Here is a 23,778-nt window from a genome sequence, read left to right as displayed (position 1 = left end):
TTTGATCTGTTGTGAAACATTCAAATTAAAGACGGCACTTTTTATAACCGAATTATAGGGTTTAAGTTGCCGATTTTTCTGAATGAACGGGTGGTTATTTGAACTCAAAAAGTTAAAATTTCTGTGTCATATTTTTACAACCTCGTCGTTTTGTTCATCGTTTTGTAGTACGTTAAATAGGAACGCAACCGCTCAAATTGAGAAGAAAATTGTGTGTTTTTCTTAGGAGCATCGTTTTTGACATATTTAAAAGTGGCATTAAAAAAATGGTCCGAATCTTTGCTCATCGCAATGGAGAAGAAGCCTCAGTTGTCATTACATTCCAAGGCAACATGGATGCACTTTTATCTGCAGCTTCAGAGAAACTTGGAGCAACATTTACTCGCGCATTTCTTAAGAAAGGAGCAGAAATCACTGATCCTTCAGTTTTAGAAGCAGACGAAGATGTATTCTTTTCAACTGGTGCTGAGTTCATCGAACCAGCTAAACTTACAGAACGCGAAAGTCAAATCGTTCAATCAATTCAAACTAGAGTTAGACATAACATGATCTTTTATGTTAATGGAAAGAGATACGAAATCGAAAACCCAGATCCAGAAACTACACTTCTAGAATGGCTCAGAATCCAAGGTTATACATCTGTTAAAAAGCCATGTGGCGAAGGTGGTTGTGGTGGCTGCGCTGTTGCAGTTGCTGAATACGATACAAAAAGACAACGTGCACATCATTTTGCCGTTAATTCTTGCTTAGTTCCACTTCCTTTTGTTGATGGCTGTGCAATCACAACAGCTGAAGGTGTTGGCCAAATGGACCATCTTCATCGTATCCAAAAAGATCTTGCTGAAATGCATGGCACACAGTGTGGATTTTGCACTCCAGGTATTGTTACCACACTATATGCATTGTTCGCAGAAAATCCTGAAAGAACAATTGAAGAAATTAACGAAGCATTATCAACAAACCTTTGTCGTTGCACAGGTTATCGTCCAATTTTTGATGCAGCTCGTCGTTATGCAATTGATTTCGACAAATCAGCATTAGGAGAACTTACAACAACAGGTAGAGATATAGAAGAAATAGAAAATGTTATTTCAACACGTGAACGTCCACTTGTTACACCTGATTTCCCAGAAGAACTTATCAACTTCCATACATTAGATCCACTTCTTGTCTCTGGCCCAGAATCAACATGGTTTGCACCATCCAACTTCGAACAAGTTAAAAAAGTTCGTGCTTCAGAAGGTGCACAATGCAGTTTTGTTAATGGTGCTACTGATCTCAACTTTAAGAAATGCTACCACCCAGATATGGTATGGAGATTCATGTGCGGAACACGTCGTGTTGATGAACTCAAACAAATCACACCAGAAAAAGACGGAGTTTACTTTGGTGCTTCAGTATCTATCAATGAATTCGGTCAATATTGGGAAACATTAAAAGATGGTGAACAAGCATTACTTTCTAAGGCTATCACAACAATTACAAAACAATTCGCTAACTATAACATTAGAAACATTGGTACAATCGGTGGTTCCCTTTGCGCTGGTGATGCACTTTCTGATCTTTGCCCAATCCTTATGGGTCTTAATGCACAATGTAACATTGTTTCACTTAATGGCGAATCTCGTACAGTATCAGCACAAGACTTCGTACTCAAACGTGACTTGAAACCATCCGAAATCCTTTACACAGTATTTGTTCCATTCGTTAAACCAAATGATTTCGTTAAGTCATATAAGATATGTCGTCGTCGTGAAGATTCACAAGCACTTTGTAATTGCTGCTTCAATATAACAATCGAAAACAAGAAAGTTACAGCTGCACATTTAGCAATTGGTGCTGTTGCTGCTAAGCAATATATTCCACAAGATGCATTAAATGCACTCGTAGGTAAAGAATGGAACTTCGCTACATATGAACAATTCCGTGATGATGTTCTTAAGGACCTTCAAGTATCAAATCGTGTCGGTCAAGCACAACTTCGTCTTGATCTTGTTCGTGCATGCATCTACAAGTACTTCCTTTGGGTTCTTGATCGTATCCAAGGTAATATTCCAGCAAACATAATGAGCGCTTCTATTCCAACAGAACGTAAGCCACGTACATCTCATCAAGATTGGGAACAAAGAAAAGATAAAGTTCTTGGTCAACAACCACAACATATCTCTGCTTATGGACATACAACAGGTGAAGCCAAATTTGTTGCTGATATTGACCCACCAGAGAAATGCGCATATGCGTATCCAGTTTTATCTACTAATGCACGTGCAGAAATAGAATCAATTGATGCTTCACAAGCACTTGCACTTGAAGGTGTTATTGCATTTGTTTCAGAAAAGGATATTCCAGGAGCAAAGAAGATATGTTCTATTCCACCAGCAGATGAAGATGTCTTTGCTATTGGTAGAGTCAATTTCTATGGTCAAGTCATTGGTGTTGTAGTTGCAGAAACAGAAAAGCTTGCCATCAAAGGTGCACGTCTTGTTAAAGTCACATATAAGAACGCTGAGACACCAATTGTTACAATTTATGATGCACTTGATTATTACGAAAAACATAAAGAAACAGATAACATCCTTATGGTTGATCATCTTGGTCTTCATAAAGGTAATGTTAAAGAAGCTAAATGCAAATACGAAGTCACAGGTCAATCACATTTCAATAACCAAGAACACTTCTATCTCGAACCAAATTCAATGCTTGTTGTTCCACAAGGTACTGAAGGATGGAAGATATATGCAGCATGTCAAAACCCAGGAAAGATTCAAGACTCAGTTGCTGCAGTACTTAATGTTCCACGTAATATGATTCGCTGTGAAGTAATGCGTCTTGGTGGTGGCTTCGGTGGTAAACAAGATCGTCCACAATTCTATGCTGCACAAGCTGCAATGGCAAGTTATGTTACAAAGAGACCAATCAGACTCGTTATGCAAAGACAAGACGATATTTCCACAGCAGGTATGCGCCATGAATATGTAACTGATTATGATATTGGCTGTGATGAAAATGGAATGCTCACTAAGATGGACTTCCTTTATCATTCTAACGCTGGTTGGACAATGGATCTTTCACGTCTTGTTATGGACCGTACGCTTTACTCTGCAACTGGTGGTTACTCATGTCCAAACGTTAACTCATATGGTAACATATACCGTACAAACAAACTTTCATGCACTGCTTTCCGTGGCTTCGGTGTTCCACAATCTTTAATTGCAGTAGAAACTGCTATGGCCAAACTTGCACACACATTAGGCGTACGACCAGAAGAACTTAAAGAAAAGAACCTTTATCACAAAGGCGATAAGACACTCACTGGTTATGAACTTCCAGATGAAACAATCCGTCGTTGTTGGGAAGTTTGCAAGAAGTCATGTGACTGGGATGCACGTGTTAAAGAAGTAGAAGAATTCAACAAGACACACGTCTACAAGAAGCGTGGCATTGCAATGACACCAGTTGTATCTACAATGGGCTTCGAATCAGAATTCATGATGAAGGGACAAGCACTTGTCCAAATATACGGCGATGGTTCTGTCACTGTATCACACGGCGGTATCGAAATGGGCCAAGGCATCCACACGAAGATGGCAATGATTGCTGCCGAAACACTCGGAATCGACTACAGCTTCGTCAAAGTACTCCCAACAGCTACTGACAAGACAGCGAACATGCCTCCAACAGCAGGTTCAACAGGCACAGATCTCCACGGCCGCGCTGTAGAGAATGCATGCAAAGAACTCAGAGAGCGCCTGCAGCCAATCAGAGACGAGCATCCAGATTGGACGTGGCCGCAAGTCTGTGGTTACGCATACTTCAACAAGTTCGACATGCAGTCATCAGCATTCAACAAGATGCCGAACTCAGTCTATAACCACGAGACGCATGAAGGGCGCGAGTCATTCTATCTCATCTGGTCAGTCGCATTCAGCATGGTCGAAATTGACGTTCTCACAGGCGAACACGTACTCCTTAGGGCTGATCTTGTGCATGACTGCGGGTCATCAATCAATCCGGGCATTGATATTGGACAACTCGAAGGCGGCTTCGTGCAAGGCCAAGGCTTGTACACACTCGAAGAAATGATATGGGCGAAGGACGGACACATTCGAACAAGAAACGTCACCACTTATAAGATACCAACACTCGACGATATCCCAGACGACTTCAGAGTGACATTGCTTCATGATGACTATAACAATATGGGCGTTGTCGGATCTAAGGCTTCTGGCGAAGCAGGACTTCGTATGGGATGCTCAGTGCTTATGGCACTTCGTGACGCTGTTACAGCAGCACGCGCACAATTCGGTGTAACTGAATGGTTCGATTTCGATTCACCAGCAACAATTGAAGTTATTCGTGAAAAGATCCCAGTGAAGTACCTCGACCCAGAACAACATTAAGTTAATCGTCTTCTTTTTTAGAATAAACAAAACAATATTTCATCTAATTTGTCTTTATAAAAGATTGGAACAAAGTCAGTCAAATAAGAAATGGTGAAAATTTATTACATTCCGATTTTCGGAAAAGTTTTTGGTGGGAAAAGTGTTGTAGTGCGACAAATTATTGACTCCTTTGTCCAAAGACAAGATCTGCAAGTTGCGGGATACACGCAGCCAAGTGCTTTTGAAGACGGAGACCGAATTGGATACGATCTTACATTAATAAAAAATGACAGAACACTCGAAACATACAAATTCGCACGTCTTGGGAAACATGCAAAGCCAGGAAAAATCCCATATATTTTTGAGCCAAGTGTTTTTGACGAAGTTTATAATACTGCATGCTCAATTCATAGTAACGGAAAACCTGCAATTGTTTTCCTTGATGAAGTTGGAAGACTCGAAACTATGCAAAAACAAGGCCACCATAAATCAATCCTCAAATATATCGAAGTTTTTCAAAATGCTAAAAGCATGCATTTAATAATTACATACAACGAAAGAAGGAAAGATGAAACAGCAAAATACATGGATGAAATTGGCGCAGAACAATCCACACTTTCATATGATAAATCAAATGAATCAATAACAGTTCAAGACTTTTGTAATCAAATTCTTGAGGAAGCACTTAAATAAATACTATAAAATAGAAATTAAAAAAAATTTGAAACAATTTAAGTGTGATGAAGAGAGTTTATAAATTTATTTAAAGTTCCGAGGAAACTTCGTCCAATATCCTTTCTATATCCTTTATCTTCTTTTCATTATATTTCGGTACCTTTGATGGCTTCATTGCGTTACTTCTAATGAAAGTGAGTATTGATTCATAATCGCGCTCACCTTCGTACATTACTGGCATACCATTTTTTTCGTTTGCCTTAAAGAAGTATATTGTTGGGTAACCTTGTGTATCTGGGTAATCTACCAAAACGTCATTTTTATCTTCGTCTATATAATAAACTCTTACGTTTGATTTTTTAAGGTATCTAGAAAGCACCTCAGCTGTTCTCTTAAACTCCTTTGAGTAATTACACCAAGAAGCAGTGATTGCTAGAAGTATATCATCGCCCTTTTGATTGAACTTTTCAACGAGGGTGCCCCCGACGGTTTTGGCGGTTTCCTCCTTTGAGGGAATTTCCTCGCTGTAAACATATGGCTTCTCCTGGCCCTTCTGGATCCTTGCGATGAAGGCGTCAAGGTACTTCTCGTCGTTATATTGTTCGGGATCAAACACAAAATAACGATTAGTTTTAAGATTAGTACTATTTAAGATGAAGAAAAATGGCTTTTGAGGTGAACGAAGTTTTGTGAGTTTGATAATACTATTTGAAAGTTTACCATGTGATCCAAAGAAGTCTATGTAAGGCCCATATTTGTTCCCTAAGCGACTAAGAATATTATAATGCTTCTCACAAAGAGTTGAATTATGCCCATCCATTATATAACCGCCGATTAACGGTTTCGTTGTCAAACCAATGTCAAAAATGGAAATAATTGAGGAAAAAGTTTGTTCGTAACCAATATATGTGTTGTACTCAAGCAGCTGTCTCTCAGGAGCTTTGTAGTAGTAAAATCCTTTTGTGACATTAAGATTGAGAAGTGAGAATAAAGAAGAATTCACAGAATATACAATCGCATCTTCAGGAAAGTTTGTGGGAATCTCGGCGCCATCAACAGAAAAGGATGATGGAAATTCGTTATAAAGTATGAAACGTAACTGCTCAATGGAATTGATTGTGACATTGTGTGGATTGGCAACGCTTTTAAGCCAGTTGATGAAAAATAAAGGACTGATAATTGAGTCACCGATTCGCATTCGTTTTCCATTCATAAATGGAACAACACATGGAAATTGATTACATTGAGATGGTTCAGGTGGAGAAAGAACAAAACTAATTTGGTCTTTGTACATTGTAATTCCTTGACTTAGAACATTAACATCCTCTGGTTTTTCAGTAAATAATACAACAGTCTTTGGATGAGAAGTAATAAAATCAACAAGCTCTTGGCCAGAAAGATTTTGGAGTCCTGGAATTTCACCGACTGGTTGTTTCAATCTTAAAAAAAGGAGGAATACAAGAAGCATCACTGATTTCAGATTTGTAAAACTTTTTGGTAATAAAACCGTTTTTGCTATTTGCTTCAGTTGAGATCAAAGTGCATTTTGATATGAAAAATTAATTTATGCATCCAAAATATCTTTAACAAATGTGCATAACTGAAAATAATAATATATTTTACTGTGATATTTATTTTGGGATATTGAGATGGCATTGATATTTTAAATGTCAAAAAGAAATTAATTTCGTATATATATATATATATATATATATATTATTATGCATTTATATAGTTCAAGAGAGAACATGATGAAGTTCTTATAATTATATTCATACATTGATCGACCTTTTTCTCTTATTAAAAGCAGTAAGTGAATGTGGGTACATTATTGCAAATTATGTAACATTATATTCAAAAACTAATATTTAGACAATGTCTTGTATTGTTTACTTAAGTTTTGTGTCTCGTTTTTTCATATACAGGTGATGATCATTGTTATATTATTTTCATACTAATGAGAATGATTTCTTTTATGTTTTATCTTTTTACAATTCAAACATTTGAAATATTTGATAATAGAACAAAAACACTTACATTAAAAACACAAAAAGATTTTGCAAATGTAACATATTATAAAAAAGAAACATTATTTTTAATTATAGAGGGTGAAATTACTACAATACCAAATTCTACATTCAAAGGTTGGAGTAATCTAGCATCTGTTAAAATTGGTAACTCAGTAACTTTAATTGATAAGTTTGCATTTTCTAGTTGCAAAAATTTATCAAATGCTACTTTAGGTGAAAATGTTATCACAATTGCAGAAAGCGCATTTTATAGATGCACAAAATTATCAAATGTAATTCTTGGAAATAAATTAACTAAAATTGGTCAGAAAACATTTGCCTCTTGTACTTCTCTTAAAAATATTGAAATTCCAAGTTCATTAACTGTTATTAATGTTTCTGTTTTTGATAGTTGTTCTAATTTATCAGTTGTTATTATAGGTGAAAATGTGGTTTCAATTGAGGCAAAAGCATTTTACTTATGTACATCTCTAAATTGTCTTTATTATTATGGCCACTCGGAACCTAATATTAGTAATGATGCATTTAATGGTTCTCCTATCAAATGTGTAATGACATTAGATTCGTATAATTCAACAAAATTTAGTAAACTTATTGTATCAAAAGGAACAACAATCGAAAATTGTAATCCATGGCCAACACATCCATTTACACAATCTAACATATATACACAATCTAACATATATACACAATCTAACATATATACACAATCTAACTCAAATACACAATCTAACATATATACACAATCTAACATATATACACAATCTAACATATATACACAATCTAACTCATATACACAATCTAACATATATACACAATCTAACTCATATACACAATCTAACTCAAATACACAATCTAACTCAAATACACAATCTAACTCAAATACACAATCTAACTCAAATACACAATCTAACTCAAATACACAATCTAACTCAAATACACAATCTAACTCAAATACACAATCTAACTCAAATACACGATCGAATGCATTTACAACAGCAAATGCATCTTCTGTAACATATACAAATTCTAACATATATTCTAATTCAATCACGAACTCAAATATTACATCAAATTCATTTCCATTAAGATCTACTTCAAAAACTGTTATACTTGCTTTTGGTGCAAGTATTATTTCTTTATTATTCTTAATTTTATTTTAATAATCATTCATAATATTTTTAGATATCGAAGAAGAAAAAGACAACAACAGTAAATGATATCATCAAATTGATGTAATTCAACCTTTAAAATAAAATGAAGAGTTCTCTAAAACATAAATAAAGGGAAGTATTACTTAAATCCTTTAAAAAATTATTAATATAAGTTTTGTGTGGGTTAAGAAAAAAAATTAATAAAATAAATTCTACATATATTTAATTATTAATTATCATTTACATTATAAAAATATTGTAATGTAACTGATTTGTGAGAATATTTATTTAATGAGATAAAATTAAAAATAATATGATAAGCACAAACTTTTACTATAAATGAAAAAATATGTTTATTTTTATTATCAAATTTTTTGTAGTTTATAAGAAAAAAAATTTAAAATAAATATGAAACAAATGGTATTTATCAGGCAAAAAATTAGTTGCTATTTATTCATTGTCAGATTTATTTTGTTTAATTTCTTTTTCTTCTTCTTTTTCTTTTTCATTTTTAATGTTTTCATCTTCATTTGTTTTATTTTCTTCTTCATTTATTTTTATGATATTATTTCCAATAATTTTACCTTTTTCTTCAATTAAATTTTTATTTTCTTTAAATATTGTAAAAATTAAAATTGGTATTGATGCAACAGATAAAGAAATAAGGATTACAGCTATTTGATTATTTTCATATATATTTCTTATTGATTTATTATTTCTTTTTTCTGATTGTGAATTATTTGTTAGTTCATTTTGTTTTCCTTCTTTATTTGATTTTTCTTTTCGACTTTCTTCTAACCTTTCTTTAATTTCGATTTCTTTTAAATCTTTTTCTTGTTTTATAAATTTTGGAATAAAATGTTCTTCATTCCATTTTCTCACTGATTCTTCATCTGTTGAAATTAATATATTATTAAATCCTAAGTCATTATTAACTTCCCATAATTCAAATCCAGCACCATAAATTAAAGGGAAATTATGTGGATGTAAATCTTCAAAATATACTGGATTTAGAATTTGTTTTGGCTTCCATTCTCCAATGAATTTAGGGTTTCCTATACGTGGAGCTTCCCATATTCCTTTCCATTTTGGATTTGGTATGAAAGGTGGTTCATATTTTCCACATCCAATTGCATTTACGCATTTTGGATTCTCAATTAATGGAGCTTCCCATTCACCATGAATTTCATCATCCCAATCATCAGGTTTAACTGATTTAGGATTATGAATATATTTGGGTTCATTTAATAACCAGCCATCTGGTGGTGTAGTTTGATTTGGATCAGGGATAAATTCTGGTTCATCATCCCAATCATCTGGTTTCTTAGCATTTGGATCAGGAATTGTTTCTTCATCAACCCAATTTGCGGGTTTGATATCATTTGGATCATCAATATATTTTGGTGGATTTACAGGTGGATGAATGTCTTCAAGAAGATTACCATTAAAAGATGAATTTCCATCAATGAGAATTTCAAATGAATTATTAGGACGAATTATTAATGTATAAAGATGTGTAAGTGTATTTCTTTTGATTACTACGTATTCGTTCATATGTTTCTCACTAATTTTACCAGTAATTGGATTTTTATATGTGAAAATAAAATGAACTTGATTATTTGAACCACATTTATCAGGACCAAACATTATGATATATTTGGTTTCATTTGAAAATGTAGTTGGCATAAAGTCTTCTTCGCCAATAAGTTTAATATATGCACCTCCACAATCAAAATATTTTTGATACCGAAATTCATATTGTAATACAAGTGTTTTCTCTGTTAAATCAAGAGGTTCTTTGAATTTAGTAGAAAGTCCATAGTAAGCCTTTTCATCTTTAATATATATCATCTTTTCACCTGGATATGTTTGAGGTGGCTTTGATTCTTTTACTTCCCATTCTCCAGTATAGTTAGGAAGTGTAGTTATAATCCATTTGTTTCTCCAATTTAAATCATTAAAAGATTGGAAAAGGAAAATATTTCCTTCTGGTTTTAATGGAATTTCTGCATTATGATGAATAGCAAAAATTCCTATAACAAAATACATATTAAAAAATAATGTTTGTTTTTGATAAGACAGATTTAGATCAATATAGATAATATAAAATCACTTTTTTTTACTAATTTTAAAATGCTTTTTCGATTTCTTAAGGATATGATATTTTTACAGAAGATTTTAAATTATAGTTCTTAAAAAACTTAGCTAAGATCTTTATTCATGAAAAATGAAAACATAAAGAACTAGTTTGGTCAAAAAGATATTTTTTGGTTTGCTTTGTGCATTAAAGTTAAGAATTTGCTTATATATAAATAACATAAATGGATTGCTTCAAGATATAGTTAACTAAATAATTAAATACTTATTACACAGGTGGGTTCTTTTTTATTTGAACAAATACAAAATATACTGAGTCTTTTATATCAGAATGTTTAATATGTAATCAGAATTATCATAATACTTTTGCTTTGCCTAAACTTCCGAAATCAATAGGTACATATTGTTTATCACTTAAAACATTTATAACTTAAAATCTTAGAGTAATTAGTAAAAATTAAAAAAATTCCAGAAACGAAAACAGACCTTGTCAAAAATTGTTTTCTGGTTTATTGAATTTAAAGCGGTTTTGACAATGGTCGAGCCTTTGTCAATATGCAAATCTTTGTAAAAACACTTACAGGAAAGCATATCACACTTGAAGTTGAACCAACAGATCGCATTGAAGATGTTAAGTCCAAGATTCAAGATAAGGAAGGTATTCCTCCAGATCAACAACGTTTGATTTTTGCTGGTAAGCAATTGGAAGACGGTAACACACTTCAAGATTATTCCATCCAAAAGGATTCAACACTCCACCTTGTTCTCCGTCTTCGTGGTGGCGGTGGTAAGGATAGCTATGAACCATCACTTCGTCTTCTTGCAGAAAAAACAAACGTCCAACGTAGAATTTGCCGTAAATGCTATGCTCGTCTTTCTGCTCGTGCTGAACAATGCCGTCATAAACGCTGTGGACATTGTAAGAAGATCCGCGCTAAGAAGGCTGGAAAGGATTAAATCTAAGTAAAAGTCTTTTAATCAAAGTTATACATAAAGTACAGTCGATATCAATATACGCTATTTCATTATAAAAATGGAAACAATAATTCATTCACATAGATCTACAATTCAATTTCGAGAAAAAAAAAATAATTCAACGCGTTGTTAATGATAAGTTTTTTGTCAAAATGAGAAAAAAAGAACATGCTTGATAAACCCTGAAATGTTAATAACCAATATTGATTATAGAAATATTTCCTTTCATTGGAATTTTTATAGTCAAGGTCAACATATGGGAAAAATAATAATCTTATTGTTCATGTGCTACTAACAGAATGTTCTGATTTAAAACTTTGAAGAACAATAGGAATAAAGTTCAGAATTCTTCTTTGACTTCGTACGTTTATTATTTAATGTCTTCCAGAGAAAACATTGATTTGTCTAACATCAGCGATGAAACAACTGTTGAAGAGTACCTCAAAATGCAATGTGATGAACAGATAGAAAGGCTTAGAAAACATTCAGAAGATTTAGTTTCACAATTTGAAAAAGAATCAGCAGAAGTTCGAGAGAAACTTGTGCAAAGACTTAGTTCACCAACCAATCCATAAGAATTATTAAAGATGTCTATGACCCTCATTTTTACCATTTTTTTTCCCGTTTATTTTAAAATACCTTGATTAAATGTTTTTCAAATTTTTATACACAGCCAGAAAACTATTATGAATTAATAGATCATTGTTTTAATCATACTCCTAAATTTTTATTATAGTTGAATTGAAGATTTAAATTTGTATTTTTGTTTTTGTTTTTCATAACAATCTAAGAATCTAACAACATAAAGAAACTTTTAAAGAAGCATTCTTAACAAAATATATACATTCTGAAAAGGATAATTTAATTTTTATGTTATGTTTAACATTGGTATTGCATATTATTCTCTTAAATTAATAATTCTCTTTGATTATTGTTATGTATTTACAAATAAGTACAAATACTATGTTATTGGTCAGCTTATACTGCAAATACTATTCTGTAAATTCATGGAAATGTAAACGTACATTCATCGACACTTTTTCAATAATGGGACTTCACAAGTCAAAACCGAAACGGAAACTATTTGTGGCTAATGAGTACTGCAAAACCACTTATTTCATCATGGGTTCCAAAAGTTCCAGACCATACCGATAACAACGTCCGGTTCCAAAAATTAACTTCGCTGTTAAATTCTTCAAGCCATCCCGTTGCCAACAATTGTAATTCCCATACACCTCAACTAACACCAAGTCATACAAGAAGCCTCAACACATCAACATTGATGACAACATCTTCACAAGCTCCTCAAACATTTTCAACACGACCAACAATGCATTCCTTCAGAACCTCAAGCACTCGTTGGGGTCGCCCTTGCTTTGATTCTAGGAGTAAAGCATTAGATTTATTTTCTATGGAAAATAAGCCAAAAATTAAACAAGAAAATCCGACAGCCTCACAACAAGAAATCAACCGTATATTGAATGATCTTTGGAAGAGCCTTTCAGAAGGAGAAATTAATGCTTACACGAACAAGGCTAATTTCTACTATTATTTTTCATAAACGTTCCAATTAATAAAAAATAATTTTTTTTAAATGTAAACATTAGTATATTGACATATCAAAGTGATAACACTAAGAAATGCATTCCAACAACACAATGAATAAGAAGTTCTACTAAAAAAAAAAAAAACGATAAAATGAAAGTAAAGGAATTTTTTTTAAAATGATTTCTTAATGGACTGAGATGGAAATCATGTAAACAAACAAAAAAATCTGTACTAAAAGTGAAAATATATATTGTATTTTATATGTTTTGCGATTAGAAAAATTTTAACGTGTTATCCTTGTTAGAGAAAATTGTTTAATCAAATAATGACAAGAAAATTGCTAAATGAAAATATAAAGTGGTTTCCCAAACACTCCAGTTTTTGAATATAAATACGATAATTTTTCATTCATTCAATTCTATCGTTAGGAATCTTTAAATATTTTTGGAATAGAAAAAAGATACAAACTGATAAGAATATAGAAACATTTAAAAAAAATACGCTTCGATAGGCAAGTTTAAATTTAAAATAAAAAATCTTGTAACAAAAATCTAGAGGTTATTGTTTTGGCAGTTAGCTTTTGGGGGAAGCAGCACCTATCTTTGGAGGACCTATAGTTGGAGGACCAATCTTAGGTGGGCCTATTGTTGGAGGGCCGATTTTTGGTGGTCCAATCTTTGGAGGTCCAATTGTTGGTGGACCGATCTTCGGAGGACCGATGCTTGGTGGAGCGAGTCTTGGAGGCCCACTTATTGATGGCGTAACATTTGGAGAACTAAGTGAAGGAGGACCAAGTCTTGGCGGACCTGCCATTTGCGGTACAGTTGGTGGTGCAGCGATTTTTGGTGGACCTTGAGGGATAGTAGGTGGAGGAACGATAGATGTTGTTTTAATTTGGCTAATGGGTAATGTTGATCCCGAGGCAAAATTTGTGGGCTGTAATGTCGGAGCTTTCCGTTCATATGTAACAGTTGATGATTCTCCTTCATCTTGATTTGAGTTCCCTTGTTTCAAATTGCTTGAGAGAAACCGAGCATAATATGCTTGTAAAGATGCTCTGTGTTTCCAACCAACTAAGTGATCTCGTCGTGACCTCAAACTGTTGTGAACTAAAAAAACATCGCAATATGGACAATATGCTCTCTTTCTACCCATTTTTTATAAAGCTCAAATAATTGTTAGTAAAATTGAAAACCGTTTAGACCATTTCATTTGGATTTGTCCCACCCCAAACATATTAACGGCCGTAATGAAATTCACAAATTAGTTTTCTAAATCAAATGGAGTGCCCGAAAAATTGACTCAACATTGGCCATCCAAACATAAGAGATGTCTGAAAAAAAAGGTGCTGAAGCTCTAATGAAAATGGCACAAGCAAACATGAATAAAAAGAAGAAAGATAAGGGAAAATCTAAGGCAAATAAAAACAAGAAAAGCCAAGATGCTTTAAATCAATTTTTGAATTCTTCAACTCCACAAACAGGACCAAGAAGAACAACAAGCACAGAGTTTAACTCACATGAAAGTCGCCCTAAAATTGTTAAATCAAATCGAGTTTTAGGTATTCTTGCAACAACAGGAAATACACAAATCGAAGAAAGTGATGTAAAACGCATATTTAGTGACCTTAACCTTAAATCGGTTGAAACATTCCCAGGATACTTCATTATTGAATTTCAAGATAAAGGAGATTTACTTGCTGCACTTAAGAAGAACAAGACTACATACAGAAATAATATAACCATATTAATAGGTGAATATAGTGAAGCTGATGAATATCCTGTTCCTCGACAACATGATGATGATTATGGATATAATAGGTCTGATAACCGTAGGGATAATTATAGCAGAGACAATTACTCAAGAGACAATTATAGAGATAATTACAGCAGAGATAGTTATGGCCGAAAACCATTTGGTTTTCAACCCAAACAAGAGATCTCCTTTACATTTGGTACCAAAACGCAAGCATCAATTCCCCAAGAAAAAACACAAGAAGAAAATAAAGGAGGCAAATACATACCTCCTCACAAAAAGTAAAATAATTTTTTATTTTAAACTTCTAAACGGTCGAGTTTGACTAAAGCATTTTGATAAACTTTTTATTGGTGTTTTTATACCCTATATAGATAAATTCAATCATTTTTCTTTCTTGATGAATTGCAAATTATTATTATTCTTATTATTGTTAATTAAATTTTCTCAAAAAAAAAGATTTAAGTTTTATATAAAGAGATAATTTCAAAAAACTTGAAAAAGATTTAGTGTTGTAATTCAATTTATTTATGTTATAGAAATGATATTGATTACTGTTATTGTTTTTAGAATATAAAAACAAAAATGATATTTAAAACAAAAATAATATTAGCAAAGAAAAAATACTTGCACCAAAAGCAAGTGTAACAGTTTTTGAAGTAGATCTTAATGGAAATGAATTTGATGTAATATTTGAGTTCGTGATTGAGTTAGAATATATGTTAGAATTTGTATATGATACAGAAGATGCATTTGCTGTTGTAAATGCATTCGATCGTGTATTTGAGTTAGATTGTGTATTTGAGTTAGATTGTGTAAATGAGTTTGATTGTGTAAATGAGTTTGATTGTGTAAATGTATGTGTTGGCCATGGATTACAATTTTCGATTGTTGTTCCTTTTGATACATTAAATACACCAAATTTTGTTGAATTATATGAATCTAATGTCATTACACATTTGACAGGACAATTAGCAAATGCATAATTACTAATATTAGGTTGTGAGTGGCCATAATAATAAACACAATATAGAGATGTACATTCATAAAATGCTAGTTTCTCAATTGAAACCACATTTTCACCTATAATAACAACTGATAAATTAGAACAACCCTCAAAAAGATATGAACTGATAGTAGTTAATGAATTTGGAATTTCGATACTTTTAAGAGAAATACAATAGGCAAATGCATCGTGCTCAATTGTAGTTATGTTATTTCCAAAAATAACATCTGATAATTTTAAACATAGATAAAAAGCAAGCATTTTAATTGTAGAGAGTGAATTTGGTAATTTAATTCGTTCAAGTGAAGATTCAGCAAATGATTCCCCACCAATACTAATCAGATTTTCGTTAAAAATTACTTCTTTTAAGTTAAGGCAACGAGAAAATGCTTTATCTCCTATTATAGACAGTGATTTAGGAAATTTAATTCTTGCAAGTAGAACGCATTCATAAAATGAAAAATTGCTAATTGATGTTAGATTTTCTCCAAAAATTACTTCAGACAAATTTTCACAATTATAAAATGCAAATTCTTCAATGGTATATAGCGAATTTGGTAAATTAATGGTTTCAAGTGCTGAGCATTCAGCAAATGAATGTTGAGAAATTTTAATCAATTTTTCATTTAAAATAACTTTTGATAATTTAGTGCAGTTATGAAATGCACCTTCACCAACCGTATTAACATTTTGGCCAAAGGTAACATTTGTTAAATTTTTGCAATTATAAAATGTCTTATTACCAATTAGAGAAACTGAATTTCCAATTTTAGCAGATGCAAGTTTCATCCACCCACTAAATACACCAGGCGGTATTGAAGTAATATTATCAGCAATAATCAAAAATAATGTTTCATTTTTATAGAGTGTTGTATTTGTAAAATCATCTGAAGTTTTTATTGTAAGTGTTTTTGTTGTATTATCAAATATTCCAAATGTGGGTATAATTAGAAAGCAAAATATCTGAACAATCATTCCTTTCCTATGAAAACAATAATGAAAATGGTTTCTGAGTTCAAAAAATAAGACATAAAACTAAAATTATGATTCTAAAGTTTAAGACAAATACTTTCTTTCATAAATTATATCAAAAATTTCATTTCAAAAAAGAAATTACTGGTAAAAGAAAATAAATATCTTCAAAATGAAAATAAATTTTAATATAAAATACCTTTACTTTCAAGAAGTACCTTAACGATTTCTGTGTGTCCTTTTTTACATGCGAAAATTAGCGTTGTTTTAAATGATTCAAATAATTTCCAAATATTATTTAAAAATTTTAAATAATTAAAATAATCTTTAACTAAAAAATTTAAATATTTTTAGAATTTACATTAATTCCTTTTTGTTTAAGAAGCAATTTAATGGCATCTACTTGACCTGTTCTAGCTGCAATCATAAGTGCTGAGTTAAATAATTTGTATAATTTCCAAATATTACTTTGAAATATAAAATCACATAAATAAACTTTAAATAGAATAAATCAATATCAACACTTTTTATATTAATATCTTTTCGTGAAAGAAGCACTTTAATTACACCAAGATGACCATTTTCAATTGCTTTTATAAGTGCTGTATGAAATAATATGATTCAATTGATACTATATATTAAACTCGACTTGCGATTTCCACCCATCGTATATAGCGATCATCCTACGATCTTGATATTATGGATATATAATATATATACATAGTTGTATATTTGATTAATAAAAAACTAAGAATTATATTATGATTAGCACGAGATAAATTTATTCTTTCATTCCAAAAAGTGACATTAATCGACATTTGCATGGTTTATGTTGAACGATAACAACAACGATAAGTGACGATAGGAACGAATTTGAATGACGGTAAATATTATCAAATTTTTACCTTTTATTCGATGAGATACGTTGTTTGTTTGTTTCTATCATTGTAATTTGTAAACAGTTAATTTAAATGATTCTTGGGTTGTTAAGAAATAGAAATATTGAAATTATATCATAGAATCGTGATTTGTTTTATATTCCAAATAATTATATGAAATCTTGATTTTCTTAAATTTATGAATTCATTGAAAAAATGAATGATATGATAATTTACGTAACATCTTGATGATGTACTTATTTAACCTGTTTAATAATTTATGATCAATGAAATAGTTTCTGTATTAATTCATCCTTGAAATATCTTGATGCAAACTATATATTTTTTTTGATATAAACAATTCTTGATCATTGAATTTATTTGATGTATTTTATGTTCTTTTATTTAATTTTTGCATTTTAGCGAAATGTTCAATTTTATTGAGTAAATATCTATACAAATTTAATTTGCGAATTATCTTCGAAATATTGACTTGAGATACTTTTATCATTTTCTTTATATCACATTACTTATGTGCTTTCGAATTTTAAATATATTACAGTCTTCAACTTATTTGACATTCTATGTAATGATGTTAATTTCTCTATTTTTCCGAATATGATTCAATACCACGGTTTCTTGAGCAAGCTTTATTCTAAAATTGTTTTTGAGAACGATACGAGCTGATTGAGTGATTTTTATACGTCCACTCATTCAAATTTGACTTTGAACCGCTTGAACATGTAAAATGATATAATTAAAATAATGAGAACAACAAGATAATTTTATTCTATTTGGTGTCAAACGACCGTTTAGTAAATAGGAACCGTTCTAAAAAGTTAACTCCATGGAGACAACAAGAGAAATTAAAGACGAGAACGGATAAACAATAAAATTTGAAGTAATTCCTGAAGTCTTTTATGCAGCTGTAATGAAGGCAAAAAAAAACCAGTTGTTTTTGTTACTATTTTTGGTTCATATCAAAATGGAAAATCAACAACTATAAAATTACTTACAAGAGACAAAAGAACTATAACAGGAAATGGAGTGGTCGAAAGCACAAAAGGTGCCTTTATGTATGGACCAATTTCTTATAATGATTTTCGGAAAAGATTTGGAAAAGAAAGCGTAGAAGGCGATGAAACACAAATTTTTTTCATTGATACCGAAGGTAGTGATGGTTTTATGTCAGGTTCTCGAAATACTGAAGTTAATCGACATCTTATTTTCCAACTTATTGCACCATATGCCTCTATTAGCAATGTCCTCATTTCAATGTTTCCTGAGAATGTTACTATTGATTCTGCAACAACGATTAAAGAAATAATTGATATTGTAAATCGGATTCGCAAAGGTTTACCCGCCGACAAAGTACGGACGCACTTGATTTCTTTAATATCAAACCTTTCTGGGTATAAACCTTCTGAATTTGATAAATTCCAAAACAAATGCATGAAAAAAATAATTAAAAAAAAGCTCAAATTCCAAGATCTTGGAATCAACGAAGCAATTCCACTTTCTTAATATAACATTAACAAAAGTCCATATGAACAAGATGCTATTTTTAATGAAGGATTTAAAATATTTGCTCAACATGTAATACAGCATATCGAAGTATCGCAAAAAGATTTTATACTAGAAGCCGAAGATTCAGTTCAAATGTTTCAGCAATTAGCTAATCTAACTGAAGAACAACAAATTACACAAATCGTTGCAGAGTTATATCGCCAAGAATTACAAAAAGGCGTCGAAACAAAATGTTCACAAATAGTTGATCAAATTATTAATGAAAAAATCAAAGATTTGCAAAAATTAATTTCTGATATTCAAGATAAACTTAACAAAGGATTAAATGTTGAGTTACCTAAACTTAATGAAAATGAAATTTTTAATGAGTTATTCCAAAAACTTGATAAAGCACTTGATCCCGAAGTTAAAACATTAAATATTCCTCCAAAAATCAAGCTAAAATGTTGAATCGATTTCAGAAAAATTTCAAGAAATTAATAACATTTATAATTCAGTTAAAAATCAACAAATTAAATTTGTTAAACAAAGAATTCTCAAATTATTTAATGACAAAAATGATCAATTAGAAGCGAAAATCGATGATAGTGATTCGAATAAGATATTAAACACAATTAATTTCATTGAAATTAAAGATGAAATTGATGAATATATACAAAAGTTTTATCAAGAAAAAAATATTCATTTAAATGATATTGAACAATTAAACATTAATGATTTCATTGACGAACATATGAACATCTTAAAGAATAATATTGAACAATATGTAAATGAAAAAATCGAGAAAAATATTCAAGAAAAACTAAAAGAATCTGAAGAAAGAATTGAAGTAATTTTTTCAACTGTTGTTAAACATTTAGCAAATGAAATTAAAAGTTATAATATTAATCAATTAAATGAAATAACTCCAAAGTTAAAAGACAAAATATATAATAATTGTTTACAATATTTGGAAGAAATGCCAAATAAGAAAATAAGAAAAATTATTAATGATAAAATAGTTAAAAATTTAAGTGAATTAAATACAATAATTGCAGAAGAAAAAGCTGAAAGAATTAAAACATTTAATGAAAATGTTAAAAATAAATATAACGATATCATTGGACTTATAAAACAAAAAGAAAATGAATCCGAAAATATTATTAATAGTAAAAATGATATTTATAATTTAGATGAAATCATTAATTTAAGTAATATTAATAATATCGAATCCGAAATTAATAACGCATTAATAAACAACGAAAAATATATCGATGAACACGCAAAAGAATCCATTAAAACAGAAATTAAAAACTTGAAATCTAATATTAATAATATTGCAAAAGATGAACTCAAAAAAAATATAAATAAATATATCGATGAAAACATTCAAGTTGTTGTACAAACAGAATTAAATAACATACAAAACTCAATACAAAATAATAAAATACCAACAGATATACAAAATGAATTATTAGAAAGATGTGTAAATTCATTTATAGATAAAAGTCGAAATGTTTTTCCAATTGATGAAAAGTTAAAACAAATAATAAATAACAAAGTTTTAAACGCTTTAGTAAACTCATCACAGTTTACTAATTTACCAGATTTGATAAGTCAACAAACAACAGCTCGAAAACAAGAAATTCAAAATGCTAAATATAGTATTAATTCTATATTAACAATTGAGAAAATGAGCGCTAAAATTAAGATGCAAAATAGTAAATCATGTGAATTCAGTGGCGTCTTCCCAAGTAATATCCAATCGACTTTAAGTAATAAATGTAATGGAATTCTTTCCCAAATTAATGAAGAAAATATAAAATCTGAAATCGAAGCGTATATCAAAAATGAAATATCTAATTGTGTTACTGAATTATCTGATGAAGCGAAAACAACATCGAGATAAAATAAGAAAGAGAAGGAAAAGTTCGAAAAAGAAATGTTAAGTTTTCTTAAAGATTCTGCCAAGGCCATCTCAAAAATTAAATAATGAAATTATTTAATTATTTTTTTTTATTTTACTGATAGTTCACGATAGGTTAGATTGTCAAAACCTCTTTTTTCACTACACTTAAACTTCAAGTTCATTTCATTTTAGGTTGGAATATTTCTGAAGAAATTCAAATGTTTATTTGGAAAAAGCATTGAAATATTGAAAGAAAGAATTTGAAAGATCTATCAATTTTTGAATTATCATTGGCGCCAATATTCATTAATGAATTTCCACATCAAAGCTTCATTCATCAAGTTTGAAGGGAAAGAATCAATCAAGAACCAAATATCAGAAGCGCGTTCAAAAGGAATGACATGGGACGAATTAAGCATTTCATCCCCCGTTTCAAAAACTACCATGTACAGATGGATGCATGAAGATATGTCCATTCGAGCACAATCCCAAAGGCAAGTGCATTTTCGAAGAGGGTGTTTAATCTTATCAGAAGAAAAAGAAAGACTCATCATGTTACCAAAGGAAAGACGTAATCAACATCTAGAAGTGTCAATTGAGTGGACCTGTCAGGCAATCAAAGAAGTAACAGAAGGAAGAGTTCCAAATGCATCTAATGGATTCATAAGCAAATTCTGGAAGGACAATGGTTGGCCAAGTAGGAGGACCCAAGAACGCAACCAAAAAGAGGTGAGAGAAACATTAGAAGAAGTGAAAACGTTCAGGGAAACTGTAACCGGATATGTTAACATAATATTCCTGAATCACGAATTTTCATGATGGATGAAACTGGGCTATGGAATGATTCCGTAGCTTCCCGCACCTATGTCGACCCAGAATCAATGGATTCTGAAAAATCGAAAAACGGCCACTGTACGTTAAAAATTGTACGTTAAGCAGATCGAACAAAGGTACGTCATCATGTATCTTCTACGCAAAAACATGAGGATTCTTGATATAGTCAAGGAACTCAAAGATGTATATAGGGACGAAGCCCTCTCAAAAACCCAAGTGTATTTTTGGGTTAAAGAGATAAAGATGGGCAGAGAAGATTTAAATAATCTGCCTAAGGAAGGAAGACCGGTAGACGAACAATTAAGCGTCTCAATCCAGGATCATCTCAAAAAGGTGCCATTCTCCTCATCTCGTAAGATTGCACTTGAGTTAAATGTATCACCTGATACAATAAGAAGGCATCTTACTAAAACATGGGGATATAAATGTATGAATCTTCGATGGGTTCCGCACTTTTTGACCCCCGAACAAAAAAGTTGCAGAGTAAAATTGGCGAAGATTCTTATCCCAATTATTAAACAAGAAGAAGCAACAGGCTTCGAATTCTTATTAACAGGGGATGAGTCATTGTTCATATATCGCTACCAATATAAAAGTAAGTGGGTAGTTGATGTAGATGATCTAGAAGAAAGGGTTGAAGAAACCAATTTTTCAAAAAAGACGATGTTTACAATTTTTGTCAATGGAAAGGGGGTACAATTAATCGACGTCAAACCAACACACGTTAAAATTGACGCCAATTATTTTATAAATTACATTTTAATGAATATCGAAGGTTCTGAACTTATGAAGAAATCAAGAAATATGAAACACAAGCTCCTGGTGCACTACGATAATGCACCCTGTCATTCGGCGAAGACCGTTAAAGGAGCATCTCTCAGACATTCGGGCCTCATTATTCTGTCTCATCCCCCATATTCACCCGATCTAGCTATATGCGATTTTGGCCTGTTCGGAACTATGAAGAATTCTTTTGCTGGAAATGAATTTGAAACAGAAGATGATCTAACAGAAGCCATTAAAAAATTTTTCGCCTCAAAAAGTGAAGATTTTTATAAATCTTTGTTTTTTGAATTAATACGTCGACTTGAAGCCTGTGTCGCTAATAATGGAAACTACATTCAATAAACAATAATTTTTTATTTATATACTTTTTTCGAAATTCAACACACATCAAAATTCCGGTTACTTATCGGCCACCCTATATAATAATATTTCCCAGTTAAATGTATTTGTTGCCATATTATTTTAGGAAATATACATTCATTACGTATTTTATTAGCTATATTACCTGATAACTCATATACACCATCAAAACACCCATATTCATACATTATTTTCAACATTAAATCACTATATCTATAGTATTTGACAACATCTATTTTATGGGGTAAATTTTTAGTTATATTTATATCTATTAAATGTTGTAATTCATTTATTCTGTATTTTATTTTTTTATCATCATCTAATTCATAACCAAATAACTTTTTGCCGTGTTTCATTCTTTTGACGCATTTTGGTATATTCTTCTTATCAGGCACGGCTACTAGCCTGTAGCTGTTATAAGGTTTATTTACTGTTTTATAACTCCAGCATAATTTATTATAAGTATTAATATTTATAGGTTTTAATAAATTACATTGTTTTATAGTATCAATTAAATAATATATAGATATAGTTTTATCAGCATGTTCACCCGAAGGGTTCAAGCCAATAAATTGACGTTCTATAATCTTATTTTTTACTATAATTTTTAATACTATCAATTGATATATTAACATTTTCATTTAACATATAATGATTATCTATAATGATTAATTTTATAGTTCTATCAAATTCTTTTCCATAATCTCTGTGAGTAAAACCTTTATTAGCCATATATCTAATATTAATATGAATTTTTAATAAATTAGATATATCTTTTACTTGTTCTAATGGAACTGTTCTAGTATTTATAAATAATGATCTTAACATATTAATTTCATTATCTGTAAATAAATTACTTGCAATAAATGATTGTATCAAACAAGACTCATTGATATATTCATTGTTGACGT

General features: G+C 30.9%; 9 protein-coding genes across 9 annotated transcripts; 6 read left to right on the top strand and 3 right to left on the bottom strand.

The window, feature by feature from the left end:
* Positions 1-266: 266 nt before the first annotated feature.
* On the top strand, positions 267-4,400 carry GO595_008368 (Xanthine dehydrogenase; the record flags this gene model as incomplete). Its single annotated transcript, XM_067921934.1, has 1 exon — positions 267-4,400. One exon carries the CDS (start codon positions 267-269, stop codon positions 4,398-4,400), a length of 4,134 nt encoding a protein of 1,377 aa, XP_067771134.1.
* Positions 4,401-4,490: 90 nt separating this feature from the next.
* Positions 4,491-5,075, top strand: GO595_008367 (uncharacterized protein; the record flags this gene model as incomplete). The annotated part of the gene is made up of 1 exon (XM_067921933.1): positions 4,491-5,075. The coding sequence occupies one exon, from the start codon at positions 4,491-4,493 to the stop codon at positions 5,073-5,075; it is 585 nt and encodes a 194-aa protein (XP_067771133.1).
* A 70-nt stretch (positions 5,076-5,145) lies between these two features.
* Positions 5,146-6,525, bottom strand: GO595_008366 (Thioredoxin family protein; the record flags this gene model as incomplete). Its single annotated transcript, XM_067921932.1, has 1 exon — positions 5,146-6,525. One exon carries the CDS (start codon positions 6,523-6,525, stop codon positions 5,146-5,148), a length of 1,380 nt encoding a protein of 459 aa, XP_067771132.1.
* Positions 6,526-8,691: 2,166 nt separating this feature from the next.
* GO595_008365 (Calreticulin family protein) lies at positions 8,692-10,290 on the bottom strand (the record flags this gene model as incomplete). The annotated part of the gene is made up of 1 exon (XM_067921931.1): positions 8,692-10,290. One exon carries the CDS (start codon positions 10,288-10,290, stop codon positions 8,692-8,694), a length of 1,599 nt encoding a protein of 532 aa, XP_067771131.1.
* A 603-nt stretch (positions 10,291-10,893) lies between these two features.
* On the top strand, positions 10,894-11,295 carry GO595_008364 (ribosomal protein L40-like; the record flags this gene model as incomplete). The annotated part of the gene is made up of 1 exon (XM_067921930.1): positions 10,894-11,295. One exon carries the CDS (start codon positions 10,894-10,896, stop codon positions 11,293-11,295), a length of 402 nt encoding a protein of 133 aa, XP_067771130.1.
* Positions 11,296-12,406: 1,111 nt separating this feature from the next.
* GO595_008363 (uncharacterized protein) lies at positions 12,407-12,874 on the top strand (the record flags this gene model as incomplete). The annotated part of the gene is made up of 1 exon (XM_067921929.1): positions 12,407-12,874. The coding sequence occupies one exon, from the start codon at positions 12,407-12,409 to the stop codon at positions 12,872-12,874; it is 468 nt and encodes a 155-aa protein (XP_067771129.1).
* A 560-nt stretch (positions 12,875-13,434) lies between these two features.
* Positions 13,435-14,016, bottom strand: GO595_008362 (U1 zinc finger family protein; the record flags this gene model as incomplete). The annotated part of the gene is made up of 1 exon (XM_067921928.1): positions 13,435-14,016. One exon carries the CDS (start codon positions 14,014-14,016, stop codon positions 13,435-13,437), a length of 582 nt encoding a protein of 193 aa, XP_067771128.1.
* Positions 14,017-14,190: 174 nt separating this feature from the next.
* On the top strand, positions 14,191-14,901 carry GO595_008361 (uncharacterized protein; the record flags this gene model as incomplete). Its single annotated transcript, XM_067921927.1, has 1 exon — positions 14,191-14,901. The coding sequence occupies one exon, from the start codon at positions 14,191-14,193 to the stop codon at positions 14,899-14,901; it is 711 nt and encodes a 236-aa protein (XP_067771127.1).
* Positions 14,902-21,847: 6,946 nt separating this feature from the next.
* GO595_008360 (histone-lysine N-methyltransferase SETMAR-like protein) lies at positions 21,848-22,849 on the top strand (the record flags this gene model as incomplete). Its single annotated transcript, XM_067921926.1, has 1 exon — positions 21,848-22,849. The coding sequence occupies one exon, from the start codon at positions 21,848-21,850 to the stop codon at positions 22,847-22,849; it is 1,002 nt and encodes a 333-aa protein (XP_067771126.1).
* Positions 22,850-23,778: the final 929 nt, after the last annotated feature.

The sequence above is a fragment of the Histomonas meleagridis genome (genome assembly GCF_020186115.1).
Source record: "Histomonas meleagridis strain 2922-C6/04-10x chromosome Unknown contig_68, whole genome shotgun sequence".
NCBI classification, from domain to species: domain Eukaryota; phylum Parabasalia; order Tritrichomonadida; family Dientamoebidae; genus Histomonas; species Histomonas meleagridis.
The sequence above is the reverse complement of the archived record's forward strand: the minus strand, read 5'-3'. Positions and strand labels throughout refer to the sequence as shown.